This window comes from Plectropomus leopardus, chromosome 10 (genome assembly GCF_026936395.1).
Source record: "Plectropomus leopardus strain MGB_pleo_1.0 chromosome 10, ASM2693639v1, whole genome shotgun sequence".
In the NCBI taxonomy this organism is placed as follows: domain Eukaryota; kingdom Metazoa; phylum Chordata; class Actinopteri; order Perciformes; family Serranidae; genus Plectropomus; species Plectropomus leopardus.
Window position 1 is genome coordinate 2,220,225 of NC_142185.1, and position 19,200 is coordinate 2,239,424.

Sequence of the window (19,200 nt, forward strand, 5' to 3'; positions counted from 1 at the left end):
CTGGATGGTGGAACACACAAATTGGTCGCCAGATTCGTCTAAATGCCAAAAAGCATGTGAAAACTTTTCGAGTCACTGGAAAGAACAAATCAAAGCTTGTTTCCCACATTGCAGTTAATAAGAAGCACTCCACTGAGGAGACATTTTCTAAATCACTGTCCTTCAATAGCATGCATGTACTGTTTCTACTCTGCCTCTGCACTCCCTTGAACAAGCTGTCACTATACAACTCTCTGGGTTCTATTTTACGTTGGCACAAGACAGAGCACGGTGCAATGCAAGTGTCATTGCAGGGCTGCGGTCAAATACATCTTTTGCTTAGGAAGGTTCCTAACTGAGTGAGATGAACTGGAAGTACCTGAGCAGCTGCCATGATAAGAGCTGTTCCAGTTCTCCTTATATTAAGGAAAGGTGCGTCAATGCTTCCTTTAAAATCTCCTTCAGCAGAGGATACACCAGACCATCCTTTGCCAAAGGAAATGAGAGAATGCGTCCCACAATTCTTTGCGGTGTCAACTTTTAAAATGACGCATGACATCAGCCGATATTTGGGGAATCAGCCGTTTCATGACATCACAGATCCACAGTCTGTATGAGCTGAAACAACTTTAACACACTACCACGTCAACATGGAGCTGTTCACTGAGCTGTGTGCTGCTTCTTAAGCTTTTATATACACAGGCTTATAATCAGATCTCTTCCCTGAATTTAGGCTATCAAGTCAGTTCAAGTCAATTTTATTTATAGAGCCCATTATCACAAAACATGGTTTGCCTATAGGCCTATATTTATCAAAAAACATATTTGTTATTCCTTCTTATAAGATCAGAATCAGCACATTAACCAGAACACGAGGGGATGTTTTATGACAACTAATGTTTTCAAATCATCACATTTGAAACGTAAGATGATCATGATTGTATGTACAGTGCTGGATCTAACAGGTTGTACATATCCTTATATTTATTAGGCTATTTTCACAAAATCATATAAGGATTCATGACAATAAATATGAGGGAAAATAGGGTGAGTGTGAGCAACCATCTTGTGTGAAAACGTTACATTTCACTTCTGTGACTGGCAGCCTATATTCCTCTTTATTAAAATTCTCACCTTGGTAATGCTGTAATATTTTACACCAGGCTGTCCTTGTTTAGCCTTTATAATGTGCATTAAACAAGGTGGCCAGTACACAGGAAGCAAAGTAGGCCTTATTAGGATAATTATAACAACAATAATATAAATAATAATAATGATTATAGGCTAGTCATAATCATAATATTAACACTGCGAGTTTATGGTGCACTTTTTAGGATCCATATTACAAAGGGCTTGAAGAAAGCAGCAAATAAAGTTTTTAAAGAAAACACAAATAATACAATTACAAAAAAAAAAAAAAAAACATTTTTGCTGCATAAAAACCACTCTAGTGAGAATGTGCTTTCTGTAGTCCATCATGTGAACATTGTAGTTTCATCACAGCAGACCCGCGTCAATAACATTCGCCGTCGCATCATCACAGAGCCGAGGAGAAAGCCAGTCGGATTCTCTAAACACCGCAATCTTCTTTTCCTAAATCCTCATCAATTCTCCTTCACATCTTTACTTGACCCCTTGACGTTTTGTCTGGAGGTTAAGGAAAAGTGGTTAGGAAAGGAAATGATATGCTTTTCAACCAAAGACCTAGTGTCAGACCTGCGCAGTTGTCAATAGTTTCGTTCGAGCCTACCCAATTCTGCGTGAACCGATCACGTGCGATCGACGAGCAATGCATGCCGATTAGATTTGTGTCCGAGCCTAGTCCGACTTGCTCTGATGTCAGTCAAAAGTGGACGGCGATCTCATGATTTCGAGGCGGCCGCAGATTTTAGAGCCAGGCGCCTCAGTTGCTCTCCGCAGACTGCTAAGGCCTGGCTCTCAGGTGATCGAACAGCTGATTGGTTTAGATGTTGACTTACCAATATGACGTGTCAGATAAACATTTTATTTCTGTTGAATTATCAAGATTTGGAATTAATTTGTCTTATTTGTTTTTCTATTAACAGAGTACATGTTGTGATTGATGGTGACGTTTTGCAGTCAAACCCTAAATACATTTATCATAAACAACACAGACTCTATTGTATAGTATTTTAATTATTTTAAAGCAAGATAGAAAATAAAGATTAAGGACTGAACAGCACAGAGACTTTAGTTCACTTCAGGTCAGTAGTCTGAGTGTGATGTGAGGATTCTTAAAATAACAGGTGTGCAGATATGAAGCCCTGACCATAGGCTGTCTGGCTGATCTGAGAGCTGCTGTGATGGTTTTCATTTATTGATATAGTCTGAGAGTGACATGAACACCATGAACAGAAATAACAGATCGCCTGTATAATATTTTATTATTATTTTAATATTTATTTATTTTATTTATTTATTTTACATTGTAATCAATAATTTGAGGCTGTGGACAGACTGATAAACATATCTGATAAAATTTGAATGAATAGGAATAAAATCTAACAGGATGTGAGTGCCTCTCTGACTTCCTGTACAGACTAAAGGCTGCTGAGGAGTCAGAAAACTGTCTGACTTGATCGCAGCTTTTTGTCACCGCCTCCTGCTGTGGCTGCCTGCTCTCGTGCGCTGTCCAGGCGAGGCGCAGCTCAGCTTGAACGAACCTATTTTCACGCCTGGCGCCCATGTCCATTAAATAACAAATGTACCTGCGCCCATCTGTGTGCCCCTGGGCGTGTCGGTCTTAAAATGAGGTGTGGTCAGGCGCACTGTTGGCCGATGACCAAATAAAAGCTGGTCTGAGGTCAAAGGCGCAGTCTGATTCCTGCTATTGAAAGGGCGGATTATTCAGATAGAAAGATGCGCCTGCATGCGGTTCAGATGTTTGGATAAGTCAGTTGGAACATCACAATACAGCCCTCAAAGTCCCAGCATTCTTTGTGGCATGTTGTGTGTTTTGCACAACATTGATATGCATCATGTATGTCTCTTGGACATAAATGAGGACACATTACAGGACGTAGGACAGCGTGAGATTGAACTGTGTGTGCCAATGCCAGTTAACTCAAATATGCCAGCAGCAACACCCGCACTGAGAGATCAGCTGGCTCCTCCCGTTTGTGCTTGATTTTCATGCTGAGCAGCGAGCTTTGTTAACAGCAGAACACCTCTTACATAATTTGCCAAATCCGTCATTTAGATCAATCAACCAATTCCTGGTGCACCTGGCTTTTAAAGGAAATGGGAGCTGATGAACAGATTGGTTCATTCATTTTCCACCCAAAACACACCCATGACTAATTCAGAGCCTAAATACAACCCCTCTGCGCCATGCCCCGCACCTGGCACCCAGATTACCTGCAGTTTAACTAGCAAAACAGACTTTGGCACGCCCTAAACGCACCTGTGCCATGCGCTTTAGAGGATGTGCTATAGATCATCTAAATAGGGCCCTCAATGTTCAATAAACAGAAAACGTTTTGCAGTGAAATCAAAAATGCTCCTTCAGCCTCCAAGACCCTGATTGGCTAGAGTTGAGACACAATGTAAACAAACTGTCATTAAGAAGCCAATGACAGTTCTGTTGGCAGAATAACGACCAAACAAACATTAGCTATCAAGCCTTCAAACAGTGCAGCAGCAGTGCAAGTTTCCCTGCTGGATGTTTTTTTGATATCTTATTCATGAAGTCAAGGTGCAACACAACACAGGACCTATTTGCAGGCCATTTGGTCAAAAGCTGATGTAGACTGTGGTTAAAAGTCTGTAGCAGCTGTGCTGCTGTTCCTCAGTGTCACTGTCAGCTAATGATAAAGCAGTGAAGGTCACTGTTAGAAGCAAATACTTTAAATACAATTTTTCATCTAGCTCTATAAAAACTAGTTCTTTGTCTATGTAAACGAAGAAACAACAGCATTCTCACTGCTAAATACAGATAAATTCCTTGTGCTAATGCATTGTTCCTTCGCAGACATGCCTGCTCAGAGAGCGTTGATAGCTCAGCCTGTAGTACTGTTGCTTGCAGCTCTTTGGAAAACCATTCTTCCACAACAACTTCACACTCGACACTGCACTCCTTTGGGTCCTGAATAATGTTAAGATCACCATCCATTAGGGGTGTGCGATATGACGATATTAGATCGTGAAGAATTAGAATGTGTCCATGATCCCCTATCACAGAGGGATCGTTGTATGGTGCCACAGTGCACAGTGTCTATCTGTTGTAGTTCTATGCTCATACACGCAACGTGTCCAAACTTTTTGGCTGGACCATAGAATGCGGGCAGCGCAGCCTCCACTCAGACCCGGGTCTGAGTGGAGCTGCAGCGATAGCATGTGTTAATGATCAGCAGGTACAGCTCTAGAGAAAGCAGCTCTTCTCCGCTGTGTGACTGCATGTAACGTTATAAGTGTATTGTTCTGCATTTTAACATATTTCAGGGTTGCCAACCCTCACGCTCCTGACGTGTGACACACATTTTCACCGTCAGTTTTACGCTCTCATGACTCTAAAGCAAATCTCACGCCAAAAGTGTTGAACAATCATGTAATGCAGTGAACAACTGACTGTAGAATACAACTGATTTTTTGACAACAGAACGCCGTTTCATTATCACAGATCAAACAGAGAAAGACAGACGGACAGAGCGGAGCTTCTCCTCACAGCACCAAAGTGTCTGAATGAACCAAAAGACAAAACTTCAAAGTTGGAAAGTGACTTCTTTAGACTTCTAAAGACTATTTTATGTTAGATTCATGTTAGTCAGACTTTGGATGGAAGTATTTAGAGCGCATCGTTCCGTGTCTCATCCAGCTGCTTGCACTGAGCACTCATTATTACCAGGGCCAGATGTAGTGATTTGGGGGCCTGGGGCCACAGGCACATTACCTTATTTTCAACCTTTCTCTTAATTTTCTGTGAAATATCATTAAAATATGTCTTCAGTGTACTCAGTGATGGTAAATAAGTCCTTGAAGAAACAAGGTTGAGAACCACTGTACACAATCAAGCCATTTACTAGTTTTTAACCTGGTCTTGTTTTTTTCTCAGCTGAAGCAAACTATTTTCTGGTCCGTTTCATGCCTTCCCTATAGAAACACAGATAAACCAATCATAGCAAACCATTGAGTCTTGGCTTTCTTTCCCCTCCCTCTTTATTTCACAAGTGGGACGTCATGGATGAAAATGAAAACACTGAACAGCCTACCCCCCCCAAAAAAAATTCAACACTGATAATATTTTACCTGACAAAAGATAGGCTTCCCATCAAAACAGTGGAAAACAAAATTGCACACACAAATTTTACATCTGTTTAAAAAGGTACTTTGGCCTAAATGTTATGTTATTATTTTTTATTTAAGGGCTATATTTTTTTAATTGCGGAATGGGCTTGGTTGTGCTGTTCAGTCACATGCACAATAGTCTTAAAATCCAAAATGAAAAAGAATTGTGATAAAGTTGTGATTGTGATCCTGCCTTTAAAAGATCATGATATAATATTTTGCCATATGGCCTACCCCTACCATCCATAAACTACACACTTGACACTGACTGCACTCCTTTAGATCCTGAGCGATACAGTTAGGCCCCAAACATTATTTAAGATAACATTATCGTCTCTCTTCTGCTTAGAAGTGGTGAATTTACAGGAACTCAATATGATACAGTCTCTGGCTTTTGTGTAATATACAATCTCAGCAAAATAATGTTGCACATTTACAATCTGGTGTTAGTGTAGTTAGCTTTTTTACTATATTACATGAATCCTGCTGTCACACTGACAGTCCCGCTGAGCCTAATCAAACTTTATATAAACTTTATACTTTATACATATATATATATAATAGAGAGAGAGAGATAAATAGAAAATAGAATATTACATTTAAAAAAATTACAAATCTACCTTGTACCTTGTTATATTGAGTTAAAATAATCACAATAATAATCATCAAACAAAATATTAGCAAAAACTGCAACGTGATCATGAAATGTTCTTTAAATCAGAAACCCAACTGAAATCCACATTTCATTCTGTCCTTTGCTAGTGTCAGTCAGTGAGTGATTAGACCTTACCTTCCTTTCCCAAACCAGTTGCCGATGCAGGTCACCACACTGGGCCAGCCAGTGGTTTGGACCAGGCCATTGGCCACCTGGAATCACACGAGGATGAATGAGGTCAGTTTGACAGTGAGGCATTAGAAACACAGCTACACATATCATTTATGTGAACATGGATATATCAACCTGTAATTATGTAAGTGTGTGTCTCTTTGTCTGTGACCATCCATCTGTGGTGCAGTCTGTATTTGGAAATGGTAATACATACCACAGCATCCTTGTGCAAGCAATGACACAATATTCAGCTACATTGTGCCCCAAGCACAGAGCTGAGGGGATTCCCCTTCAGGCAAATGTACCACTGCATGTGACAGTCCCATGTTTACTGTGTAAGCACCTGCGGGCTCTATTTTCATGACAGTGCTATGAGTACTGCAAGCATCACATGCTAGCAAATTTCTCCTCAGGGTCTCTGCTTTAACTGTTTTGGCAAAGACTAACTTTTATGATTTACTTATGATGTGTCTCACCTGGACAAATATATAGAAGCCCAGGTTGTGGATATTGTAGACATAACCCAGTCCAAACAGGCAGGTGAACAGCCCACTGGTCAGCATGCCCACTGTGAGGTACAGTCGAATGGGCAGGCGCTCCCCGATGATGCCGCTGCATGGATGCACAGAGGGGATATAGTCCATTAAGTCATTCATTTTTTTCTCTAAATTTAGCTTAACCCATTTGCCACGAGTGTTTCACTTTATGCAGACAGTCTCTCAGTGTATATCTGTGACCCCTCAGTATCAGTTCCAGCTAAGGGTTGCAGCAGTACACCCCTTTCAAGGTATACCATGATATGAAAATTGACAGTTGTCAGATCATGCACACATGCCTATCTACAATATTTAAAAAAAAAAAAAACAACAACTTTATTTTAGTTATTTTCAAAAGATGAACATTTTACAAATATCTCCATAAAAAATGTTTTTTGAGTTTTAATTATAGTAATAAAATATTTGTTCAACCATAAAAAACCCTTTCATTTTCATTCCTTAAAGGGTAATTTGGGCCAATAATTATAATAATATTTCTGTAATACCTTGACACCACGGTACTGAGATACCACAATATATTCTCTTTTTTATTCTTTTACAACCACAACATCATAAATACAGAATATTTCCCAAAACTTACAATCACAACACCTGTGCAATGCAGATACAGCATAATTTACATGATTTACTTTGAAACTGCAATATTTTCTAAGATGGTTATTGTACATAGGAAATCTCATATTGCTGCAACCCTAGTTCCAACTGCTATATTCTTTGGCAAGTTTACTCTTCCACTATTCACCTCTACTTTGACTTAAACTGCTCCTTTCTTCTTGCCATCTTACCTGAGGTACATTCCCACTGCGTAGGCACACAGAAAGGAGTAGTCCATGGCTCCCAGCAGCTGCCTGTAGTTCCTCTTATCTGAGCAAAAAAGAAGAGTTGTAGAGTTCAGGCGAGCATGTAGATTTAGCTCATCCTCAGTTGTTTATCGGCTATTATGCTGTTGGGTTCAAGTCGTAAAAGCAGCAGAGCACTGCTACTTGCTCTGCATATTATATTTTTTATTATCATCTAATCAATTGACTGTCATGCTTTGAACCCCCCAAAACTAAAATGTCAGTAATAAAGCAGATACATACCAAAAGGCTTCCAGCTACAGTCCATGTCTGCATGGAGAGATGGCAAGGGGGGCTGCTGGCTACTGCTGGAGGAGGAGGCGATGGTGGCCAGCTCACTGACAGATGAGCAGTTCTTATGGAGCTCGCTCTGTCAATATAAAACAATGAGTGCACCATGATTCAGATGGCCATAAACACCACGTGAAACAGGCACAGTGTGCCTGACAGAAGTGACTTGTTTACTGTTTTGAACAGTGCCTGTTCTGCAGAGGAAACTGCTGTGACAGCACAACTTAGACTCTTATCCAAGAACAGCAAAGTTTAGAACACAGCTTGGTGACAGAAAGCTAGAGCTAGAGTGGGCCATTCACTTGCTTGCATGACAGTATGTTCCCAGACTTCTATAGTGTCCAGAATGGCATAGTTCTCCCAACAGTTCTGTTCAACGCTTGTCTTTCTCGTTTTTGTGGACAGGCTGTGGCGGTTGGATAAAATTTCAGTTTTGAGCCATTACTTTATCTATTCTGGCACTCAACAAGAATAGACGAGACCGGAGTTTCCCTTTAGTTTTGCTTTCTTTTGCCTCCAGCTAATACTGTGACGTCACTGTGATGTTGCCACTAAAAGGGTTTTTGGACCCGTTCACGACATGTCATTAAAGTGCCCTACATTTCATGAGGTGCTGCATCCTCACACAGAGAGGTTCAACTATTTTACACAGTTTGTTCAACAGAGTAATACTGGTTGGCATAAATCATCTGTGGGCTGACATCCTGAACCTTCTGCGTGATGGTAACAGCTTGAATACACTGAACAGAGGATGTGGAACCTTTCTGGTGATCACTTGCCCTTTCCTCACATGTAACATGATCAGATCAAGAAGCTAGCACTAGCTGTAAAGTCGCTAAAAATGGCCAGATGATGCCATATGCTCATTTGCATATTGATGACATTGCACATGAATAGAAACTTTGCTGAGTTGGATTAAATTAAAAAAATCAAAACATTCTAATTGCACAAGAGCTAAGTTGCTTACAGTGTGGTGTACCACTTTACAACCACAGAAATACAATAACTACAACTGAACAATCACAGTGAGCAGCAGCTCTCTCCTCCTACCTGTCCCACACCTACCACACAGCACAAGAGGAGGGAGGGGGACACCACGCTGAGGAGCCATGGACTGCGATTACTCTGAGCATCATGCATGGCAATGAATTAAAATACATTTCTCTTTTTTTCTTCCTGATGGAATTTCTGTCATGTAGGATTACTGGTACTGCACAGAGCAGCTTCTGTCAGATCCATAATGAGTGAAACACAAAAGGCTAAAACAAAGCCTAAGCCTAGCCTCAAAATAAGGTTATTGTTAAGATACTCTCAATTACATTTGGACTTAAGTTTTAAACTGGGTGTTATCAGTGTCTGGAACATTGGCTCAGGGTGTTATTGTATTTGTGGAGGCATGTGACCTCATGTATGTGATCTAAAGACTATATAACAACATTGAACATGTGTTACCTTGACGATACTGATGGGTTTCCTGGAGAGGTGGAAGCTGGTGTAGAGTAGGAAGGTGAGGATGAATGTAAGAGCTCTGTACCTGCAGAGAGGAATCACAAGAGAGAAGCCCTAAGAGGGGTTGTCAAAAAAAATCGATTCTAACATCATTGAAGTATTAAATATTTATCAAAAATGTACTGGCCAGCGGCATACAGTAACATTAACTATTTTATTATTAACAATTAGCCAACAGCCACATTAGCCAACTGTTATGCTTGTTAAGCTCTCTGTTAACGGCTAATGATGAAACGACTAACATAAATGTGCAAGCTCAGCAATCAGTCCCGTGCGTCTGAAGCATTAATTGACAGTGTTCATTTAAGAAGCTAAGACAATTATCTGTGTCTGAAAAGTGATGCTTCTCTTAAAGTCCCAGATTGAAGCTGAGAAAAGTCAACCTACAACTAGAGGGTTAGGGTTAGGCGCAGCCTACCAACTCTATTTGAGCAGCAACAAAAATATGGTGGCAAGACACCAGAAACACAGAAAATAATTAGGGTGTATTGTTTGTATCAAACAATAACATGGAAAATGGTTTTGAGTATAGAGTGTCTTTCTGGTTGTCAGTATTGAGTTAGAAATTCTAGTATCATGAAAACCCTAGCACTGACAGCTGAGGGACTAGACAACAAATCCAAATTCTTCCTTGGAAAGAAACCAGGATGTTCAACTTCAGTTTGAGGTGAGGGGGTGACAGGACACAGCTTGCAATCATACTTGAATGCCAACATGACATACTTAAACATCAGCACACATACTTGCAATTTTCATTTCACAAAGATTACTTTATATCTTCAATGTAGCCATCAACACAAGCCACAACAGTCACAGAAAACAGATGGTATTTAGAAATATAGAGATATTTGTGCAACATTGACAGATACTCAAAGATGTGCGGCTGACATTCGGCCTCCTCTGGTTCTATTATGTAATAAGCAAATATATTAAACACATAATCACCAGTGAGAAATGAGTGTGATGCAACAGGTACAAACTTCCACATCTGCCTGACTGATAACAACACACGTCAAGACAGCAGGGATAAGTGTTGCGAAATACTTAGGCACATTACGAATAACCTGTTTGTGTTCTGAATGACAATTTAAATATATAATAAGACTAATATCCTGCAGACATGTTCCCTGTAGAAAATAGATACTGACCAAACAGAGTGTCTGAGGCAGCTGAGTTACAGAGCTGTCCACATTAAGCAGCAGAGACAGTTATAAGGTTAGGAGCCATCTGTGACAAACACATCATTTTATCATTCATCGCTTGTCAATGATTCACCCTGCTACACTTTCATACATACAGCACAGGATATCCTGGAAGTGGAATGTGTACTTTTGCAATTCAAATTGTGTTTGTTTGCCATCCTGGTGTGTGTGTGTGTGTGTGTGTGTGTGTGTGTGTGTGTGTGTGTGTGTGTGTGTGTGTGTGTGTGTGTGTGTGTGTGTGTGTGTGTGTGTGTGTGTGTGTGTGTGTGTGTGTGTGTGTGGTAATGATGAGCTTCACAGTAATCGTCAGCTGGTAAACAGCTGAGGCTAAGCCTTGAACTTCAGAGAAAACTGGTGCATCTTTCCCATGCTGACCATTGTGTTTCTCATTCACTCCTCCAGAACACTGCCCTCAATGAGGACATTGTCACAGTAGACAGTTAAAGGGAGACTGCAAGTCCTTCAAGTCCCTCACACTAGAAACCGTCTCTGTCCAGATTCCCACTACCCAGGTTCCTCACTGTTTGCAGTACACCAGAGCAGATCACTAGAGCAGTGTCTGACATCATGGATGGCTGTCATGTTTACAAAGGAATGTATATGACAAAATAGTGGTCCCTATGTAGCAAAGCATATTCAAACTTTCGCCCCCCTCTGTGAGAATGGACAAACATTCCTGTATAAAACCTTCCATGTTTCGTGTCTGCAGAAGTAACACAGGTACCTTTTCACATGTCTGCCAATAGACCAGATGTTGTGGTGTTTGTTTTTGAGGCAGCCTACACCTTTGACCTTAACTTAGAAGAGGCCTTTATGACCACAGTCATTAAATACCAGACACTCCTAAACACCATCTCAGACAGAGGTTACAGGTGCAGACTATTTGTATTCATATTTGGCAGCATAGGACACGTTCACAGGTTGGTTTCAACAACATGGGAATAGGCTTGGGCAGTGTCACAGTATTATGGTATACAAAAGTATTAAGAAAGGCATGTTTTTCAATATTGCCATAAAAACAGTCACTCCTCTTTCTATTCAACACACTATAGGTAGTGCACAGCATGCACCACCACAGCTTAATCCCTGGTCTCTTCTGGTGTAACAGGCAGCTGAGCTGAAAGACACAGCGACACCTAGTGGTGAAGGGAGAAGTTAAAGGACTGTAAACAGCCGGCAGCCAGCAATAGTTGGCTTTTTTTCCCCATGTAACTCAGTGAATTATGGATTTATTTTGACCAAACATGAGCTGGTGATTGATGGAACAGTGGACTTACTACCTAAATTACTCTCAAGAGTAACTGAGACAGTTTGGATGAGCTTTACTCTGTTTCTGTTTAGTTTGAATGAACAGTGTTTGATGATGAGTGATGGTGGTGAGATGGTGATGATGAGTTGAGATGATAAGCAAGAGAAAGTCAAATTTCAAAGATGTAAATTTGTATTTCTCTGTTTAATAAGGAAAATGGGTGTGAGAATATTACTTTTCTTATATTTTTTTGGGTTTCTATTGTGTATTTATTAGTCTGAAAAGCAGAAAACAAATAGTAAAGTATGAAGGTATGAAATATTACATCCTGCTCAAGCCTACATGGAATGACCATGTAGGCTTGACCATCTGCAGCAAACACTGGAGATGGACCAAGGTGCAGTTTGAGACGAGCATCTACTCACATTCTTATGCAACAGCTGGATGGCATGCTGTGAGTGTGTGTCAGTGTGTATTCTGCGTACATCAGGCAGACAAAAAACAACAGCTAGACAGCTGGCAGGACAGCACTCTAACCCAGCTGTCCCCAACAGTGTAGCTGTGGATGAAGTGACAAAATAGAATATATCTTTATTGTCTATCAGCGTCACGATATGTCTTTGGGCTCACCAAACATGAAAAGGGGACAAGCAGGGAGTGAAATCTTAGAGCCCAGAACTGTACTGAGGTATAGGGCTGGACAATCCTAATCAGATCTTACTCAGGATCACAACTTTGGCTTCCCATAATTAAATGAACATGACTGACTGCAATATTGACATTTAAAGTGTGTGCTTCCCCTTGAAGAAAACTCTGCTGCACATCAAATCAAGCAAAACAAAAAATCATCCCTTCATCAACCATCATCATGTGGGTCAGACACACCATTTTGCTGTGTGGTGACTTTCTATTATTCCATCTCAGTTAAAAAAGCTTGATGTCAAGCTCTGCAGAGACTGCTGCTGCTGGGCAACCGACAATACAAGAGACTCTGCAACAACTGGCTGCATACAGTATGCATTAATCTCAAAGAACCCAAAAGATCCTGATCAATCATTGGCATATTTCCCATCAAAAGATATGATACCATTTCAAAAAGTTGAAAAGCCTGGTCTTTTAAGATTGTTTGATTGTTTTTTTTTTTTTACCAAAACAGATGTTCTCTCACTGTGTTCTGTCTGTAGTGCAATAGAAATAATATCCTTGACAAAATAAGTTCTGATTTTTATTGGCATTTTTAGAGTTTTAAGCATATTATGATGCTTAACAGGATAATGTTGTGAATCACAATTATTTTGGCAGAGATATGGAGGGGGGGTTAACCCCTCTGAACAAATGAGCTGACAGTGGAAGAAATGGAAGCATGTGCCATGTATCTGAAAACTGCTAAATGTGAATAAGTGCGCCAGCACAGCCTGGGCAGAATTCGGATCTACGCACTCATGGTACACAGATGGTCCAAGCAAGTGGACTAATCCCCAGAACCATCCTGCACATAGAGGCACCATTCAGCATCCTGAAGTGGCCTGTGTGGTCGGCTCTTTGACCCAGGCTCTTATTTCTATAGTGGATACTGTATGTGCTCCAGGGGGCTTCTATATAGTAGTGCTTGGTAATGCACAGGGCACTAGAGGCACATGCTTCACTAAGGGCAAAATGTACCTCCTGGCTAAAGGAATTACTCAACGTGGACAGCTTCTCAATGTTATGTAACTTGATGTGCAGTTTGCAGAAACCTTGCTACAGCTGTATTTAAGTGAATATGTGTCATTAACCGAATGGCAAAGTGCTCTGTAACTTGTAAGATATCAGCTGCAAGAAGCAACACAAGTTCCTTATGCAAGCTTAATTATTCTGACTTATAATGTTATGATGGGGAATACAAAGAGAATCCCCACCTAGTACAGACACATCCCCGTAATGAAAGGGTGTTTCACTGCACAGACAAAATGCTGGTCTTATTAAACGTAACTCTACTGCCTCAGTTAATAACATTCTAGTTTTTTTTTATAGTTACAACTGAATTTATATTCAAAGTCATACATTCAGAAATTCTATTCTTAAAAAGAGACACAAACGCCTCATCTCAGAGAAGCAAAATGTTACATTTCCATGTAGTCACTGACGATCTTGCTATCAGGATAAAACAAAGTCCTAAGGGAACATGATCAGAGATAACTACGTTTTAAACTTAACAACTGACTACACTTCTAACCCGGCAGTGGGAAAGCATGAGGGTGAATTTATTTTCAATTAGATGAATGATTTACATACAAAGAGGAGAAATATTTTATTTTGCCAGGAATCCTACGAAATGTAAGATGTGTGCTGGTAAGTATATATGCACCAAATACTGGATAACAAGATTTTTGACATCTTTTTGTACACTATTATCCTAATTTGCTGATTTACTTGATGGTTGTTGGAGATTTTAACCTTATGCTCAAACCACAAGCAGACAGATGGAGTTATCCTCTTAGCTCTGATAGACCATCTTCTTCTGCTTTTCGTTATTCTTCAGCTTTCAGGCACTAAGGAGTATACTTTTACTTAAAAGTTCATATTTCCTTTTCTAGAACAGACCTCAAATCACATATCTCAAGAATGTAATCACATTCGGGCCTTTTTTAACATATTAACTTGCTGATTTGAAATCTGGAAGTACCACCTTACTGCTGCTCATATTCTAAATGTTCTTTGCTGTTAACAAATCCCCTGAAAAGACCCTCAGGGGCTTTGGACAGTTTGAGTCCTCAGTAAACATTATATTAAATGAAAAAGGTTAAATTCAATCAAGAGGAGGACCAGCTGATTCATGAAGTGGAAAATACAAAAACCCGAACACAGCATCAGCTGGCTGAGGGAGATCTCTGGGAAGCTGAAAGTTTCTGCTGAGGTAAATGACCATCTCTAAAACACGCCACGTATAACGCACAGAAATATCTGAATGCATAATCTCTTAACCCGTTGAAACCTGGATTAACATCAGTTTTCCTGTGCTGCGTTCACCTGCAACGCCTTTCACAAGCATTTAAATCTGTGAAACCTGAGCAAATTTATTGCTTTGATTTCTTTCAAAAACATGGGGGATAAAAGGCAATCGGCAAAACTGAAAAAAGTTAGCAAAAGGTGACATTCTTAAAAAAGGATAGAGAGAGATTCACCAAAAAAATAAATCAAATAAGTCTGGTATCTATTAGGGCTGGGGCGACGTGTCGACGTAATTGATCGCACAGTTTCACACAGCGTGCGTAATGAGAGCGTGAGCGCCGGGCGTGTTGTTTTTTGTTTCGGCGCTCATGTTATAAAGTGAGAGCGTGCACACTGCCCGCCTGTCAGGCGCGTCTGAGCTGCGTGTCAGCTGCAGCACATCTAGAGAAACGGTGACTCGCCGTTTTTCTACGCGTGATGCTTGCTTTGTTGACTCTTTACGACTTTATACTTCAGTTTAAAGTCTCTCTCTGTCACAGAGATGAGGAAATACAAAGATATTTGTTTTACCTCAACTTCCTTGCATCCCTTTCAAAACAAAAGCTATCTGACTGTGTCTCTGTGGACAGAATGCCATCAGTTGCTGATACAATGCATTTTATTATGAAACATTTACAGGACGGGTTGTCAACTGTGCAGGAGCTTGCGCAACTTCATAATGAGTGGAATATGCACTTATAAATATGAAAATACAGCACTCATATCAGCAGGCAGTGATATGCCTTAAGGCCCAGTCAGGGCTGGACTGTTTTGATGCAGAAAGAATGGACTACAGTGCTGTGAAAAAGTATTTGCCCCCTTCCTGATTTCTTACTTTTTTGCATGTTTGTCACACTCAACTGTTTCAGATCATCAAACAAATTTAAATATTAAACAAAGATAGCCCAAGTAAACATAAAATGCAGTTTTTCTGTGAAGATATTATTTGTTAAGAGAAAAATACTATCCAAACCTACATGATCCTGTGTGAAAAAACAATTGCCCCCCTTGTTAAATGATGAGGTAATTGTGATTAATCATATAACTGTGGAAAACTGAGTTTAATTTCATAGCCACACCCAGGCCTGATTGCTGCCAGACCTTTCAAATCATGAAATCACTTAAATAGAACCTGTCTGACAGGGTGAAGTAGGCCATATTGAACCCAAGACATCATGCCGCGATCCAAAGAAATTCAGAAGCAGATCAGAAGAAAAGAAATTGACATGTCTCAGTCTGGGAAAGGTTACAATGCCATTTCTAAATCTTTGGGACTCCACTTATCCCTGCTGTGAGAGCCATTATCCACAAATAGAGAAAGCATGGAACAGTGATGAACCTTCCCAGGAGTGGCCGGCCTACAAAAATTACCCCAAGAGCACAGCGACGACTGATCAAAGAGGTCACAAAGGAACCCAGAACAACATCTAAACAACTGCAGGCCTCACTTGCCTCAGTCAAGGTCAGTGTTCATGACTCAACCATAAGAAAGAGACTAGGCAAAAATGGCATGCATGGCAGAGTTCCAAGGCGAAAGCCACTGCTGACAAAAGAGAATATAAAGGCTTGTCTCACTTTTGCAAAAAAACATTGTGATGATCCCCAAAGCTTTTGGGAAAATATTCTGTGGACTGATGAAACAAAAGTTGAACTTTTTGGAAGGAGTGCATCCCGTTACATCTGGCATAAAATGAACACAGCATTTGATAAAAAGAACATCATGCCAGCAGTGAAACATGGTGGTGGTAGTGTGATGGTTTGGGTTTGCTTTGCTGCTTCAGGACCTGGACGACTTGCTGTGATTGAAGGAACCATGAACTCTGCTCTCTGCCAACAAATCCTGAAGGAATTCGGTAAGGGGGCAAATACTTTTTCATAGCACTGTAGTTATAATTATTTCTGTTAGAGAAAAGTTAAAGTGCTATTCAAATTGCACTAACTTTATTGTAAGATGTTTTGTTGGACTGCTAGATTTGAGGTTTGTTACTGTAACAAAGAGTAACTGTTTTGTTAAGTGACTTGAATTTTACATTGTTTTATGTATTTTGCTGTTGGATTGCTAAATGTAGATTGAACTACATTCCTTTTACTTGAGTGGAACAAGCTCTTGCATTAATTTTATTTTGGAGAGACTTTATATCAGACTGTAAAACACAGATTACCAGTGAAGACTGGGATATTTTTTGTTGGGGAATAATGCCCTGCAATGTATGACAAGTTTTAAAATGTTATTTTCAGTAAATTCATTGTTATATTTATTGAGTAATAAAAAAAAATAATGGTTAGATCAATTAAAAAATTATCAATAGGTTAATCGTAAAGTAAACCAGAAATAAGCACACACATACACATTCAAAAAGACTAAGACAAATAGACTTCACATTAGTTTCAAGCTGATGGATCAGAAATGAAAACTCATACAAAATGACAGCGAGCTGAAATTCAGAGGGAAGACTTACATGTAAAGAGATTGCATCCACTTAAATGTGCGCACACACACACACACACACACACACACACACACACACACACACACACACACACACACACACACACACGCACACACAGGGTCGGCTTCAGACTCACCACTGGTCCCTGTTGAAGGACACCAGTAGGCGGATCCCAGGAGGAACAGTGGCCATGTTTGGATGCAAATATTGACAATCACAGTGACGAGCAGCTGATGGTGAATCAGGCAGTGGAGGCTGATGGGGCACACACAGACACGGCAGAAGTTCCTCGGCTCATCTCCATCTCATGGGAAGCTGCTGGGATATCGGCAGCAGGAGGACGCATGGCTAACACGGAGAGCACTGGAGCTGGATGGAAAATCAGGAGTCTGAGAGGACGACAAGAGAGGGAGGTGATGAGAAAGGGGTAGTGATGGAGGGAAGACGAAAAGCGGAGTGATGAGAGAGGAGAAAGAGAAATAGAGAAAACCATCAATGAGGGCATGGAAAGGTCACAATTATCATAAAGTGCCACTTTTCCCAGCTGGTGTCATTTGACATTTTGTTTCTCCTGTTCAGCTTATTTCACACACAGCCTGTGTCCATCAGAGCATAAAAAGCAGGCACACATGTCAAAGTTTGACGACATTTTAGAAGAGGACAGGTGAAAAACTTAACTGAGGATCTCCTGCAGTAAGTACACAACAGTAATACTACAGTAAAGCCAAACCAGGAGAGGGAGAGCCATCCAGTGCTGAGAAAGTGTGTCGTCAGTCTGGTTAAGCTATAGTTTTAAAATGATACAATGATTAATAAGTTAGTGGACAGAAAGTCAACAAAATTCACATATTAGTGCTACTTATCTATTACTGTATTTCTTTACATTTGTATTTTTACACTTACATACTTTGTATATTATACATACTTTTTTATTTCTTTTAATATTTAAATACTGTATTAATTGGTTATTATACTTTATTTTTATTACTACATTCATGTTTTTACATACATTTGCTTGTGCTTATTTCTACTTGCTGTTATTCTCTATGCTGGCATCAGAGCAACTGTAACAAACCACAATTTCCCCTGGAGATCAGTAAAGAATTCTGATTCTCAAGTTTGAGGATTTGCTGCTTTTTCCCACCTTATATAAATGTGTCCGTTACAGTGCATTAGTATCCAGGTTATAATCAGGTTTTGGGTGAGTTATGCATTTGTTCCCTTGTCTTTTTTTTCTCTTTTTTTTTTTGAGAAAACCTCAATATGCCAGCTGGAGCACTCTAACTAAAACCACATATTTAACACTTTATTTTTGGCCACAAAATAGCTTTAAGTTGTTTACTGTCACTCCAAATATCTTTATATACAGTCTATGGTCACTACACACATTCAAGAGAGAGAGAGAAGCCTTCAGAGAGAAGCCCAACCTATAGGACAGTCAGACAGTCAACTTAACTACAGCTCACAGGACAAATCTGGTCCTTCACAGGGTGCCAGCTGACCCCAAACCCTTTTCTTGTTCACAATAAAAACAAAGTGATTGACACTGGGAATTGTTTTTGTACTTTTAGTAAGCATAATGTGCCAGAGTGCATAAACCAGCATCAAAATAGAACTTTTAACGTTAGAACGTTTAAAAAAGTGCCAATGGAGGATCCCCAACACCCCCAAACAGAGGACCTAGATAAGACTCTAATGTCCTGATATTTCCGAAATGTCCAAAAATCCTAAAAATGTCCAAAAATCCAAAACACATCCTAAAAAACTAATAATGTCCTAAAATCCTTAAAAATGGTAGAAATGTCCTAAAATCCTAGAAACAACCAAATATCCTTGAAATGTTCTAAAATGCTAGAAATGTCCTTAAATACATGAAGCATCCTAAAATCCTAGAAATGACCAAAAATCCTTGAAATGTCCTTAAAATGCTAGAAACTATAACCTTTGTAATGCCCTAAAATCCTTTCAATGTCCTGAAATGCTAGAAATGTCCTAAAATCCTAGAAACATCCTAACACAAT

At 39.9% G+C, this 19,200-nt stretch overlaps 1 protein-coding gene across 1 annotated transcript in view; it reads right to left on the reverse strand.

Annotated features, from left to right (window-relative positions):
• slc37a1 (solute carrier family 37 member 1) overlaps positions 1–19,200 on the reverse strand; it is a 43,149-nt gene that overhangs the window by 22,553 nt on the left and 1,396 nt on the right. The window contains 6 exon segments of the mRNA XM_088082843.1: positions 6,074–6,150; positions 6,589–6,724; positions 7,455–7,533; positions 7,752–7,878; positions 9,252–9,333; positions 17,316–17,568. Of these exon segments, the coding sequence (XP_087938969.1) occupies positions 6,074–6,150; positions 6,589–6,724; positions 7,455–7,533; positions 7,752–7,878; positions 9,252–9,333; positions 17,316–17,371 (557 nt within the window). The 5' untranslated portion in view covers positions 17,372–17,568.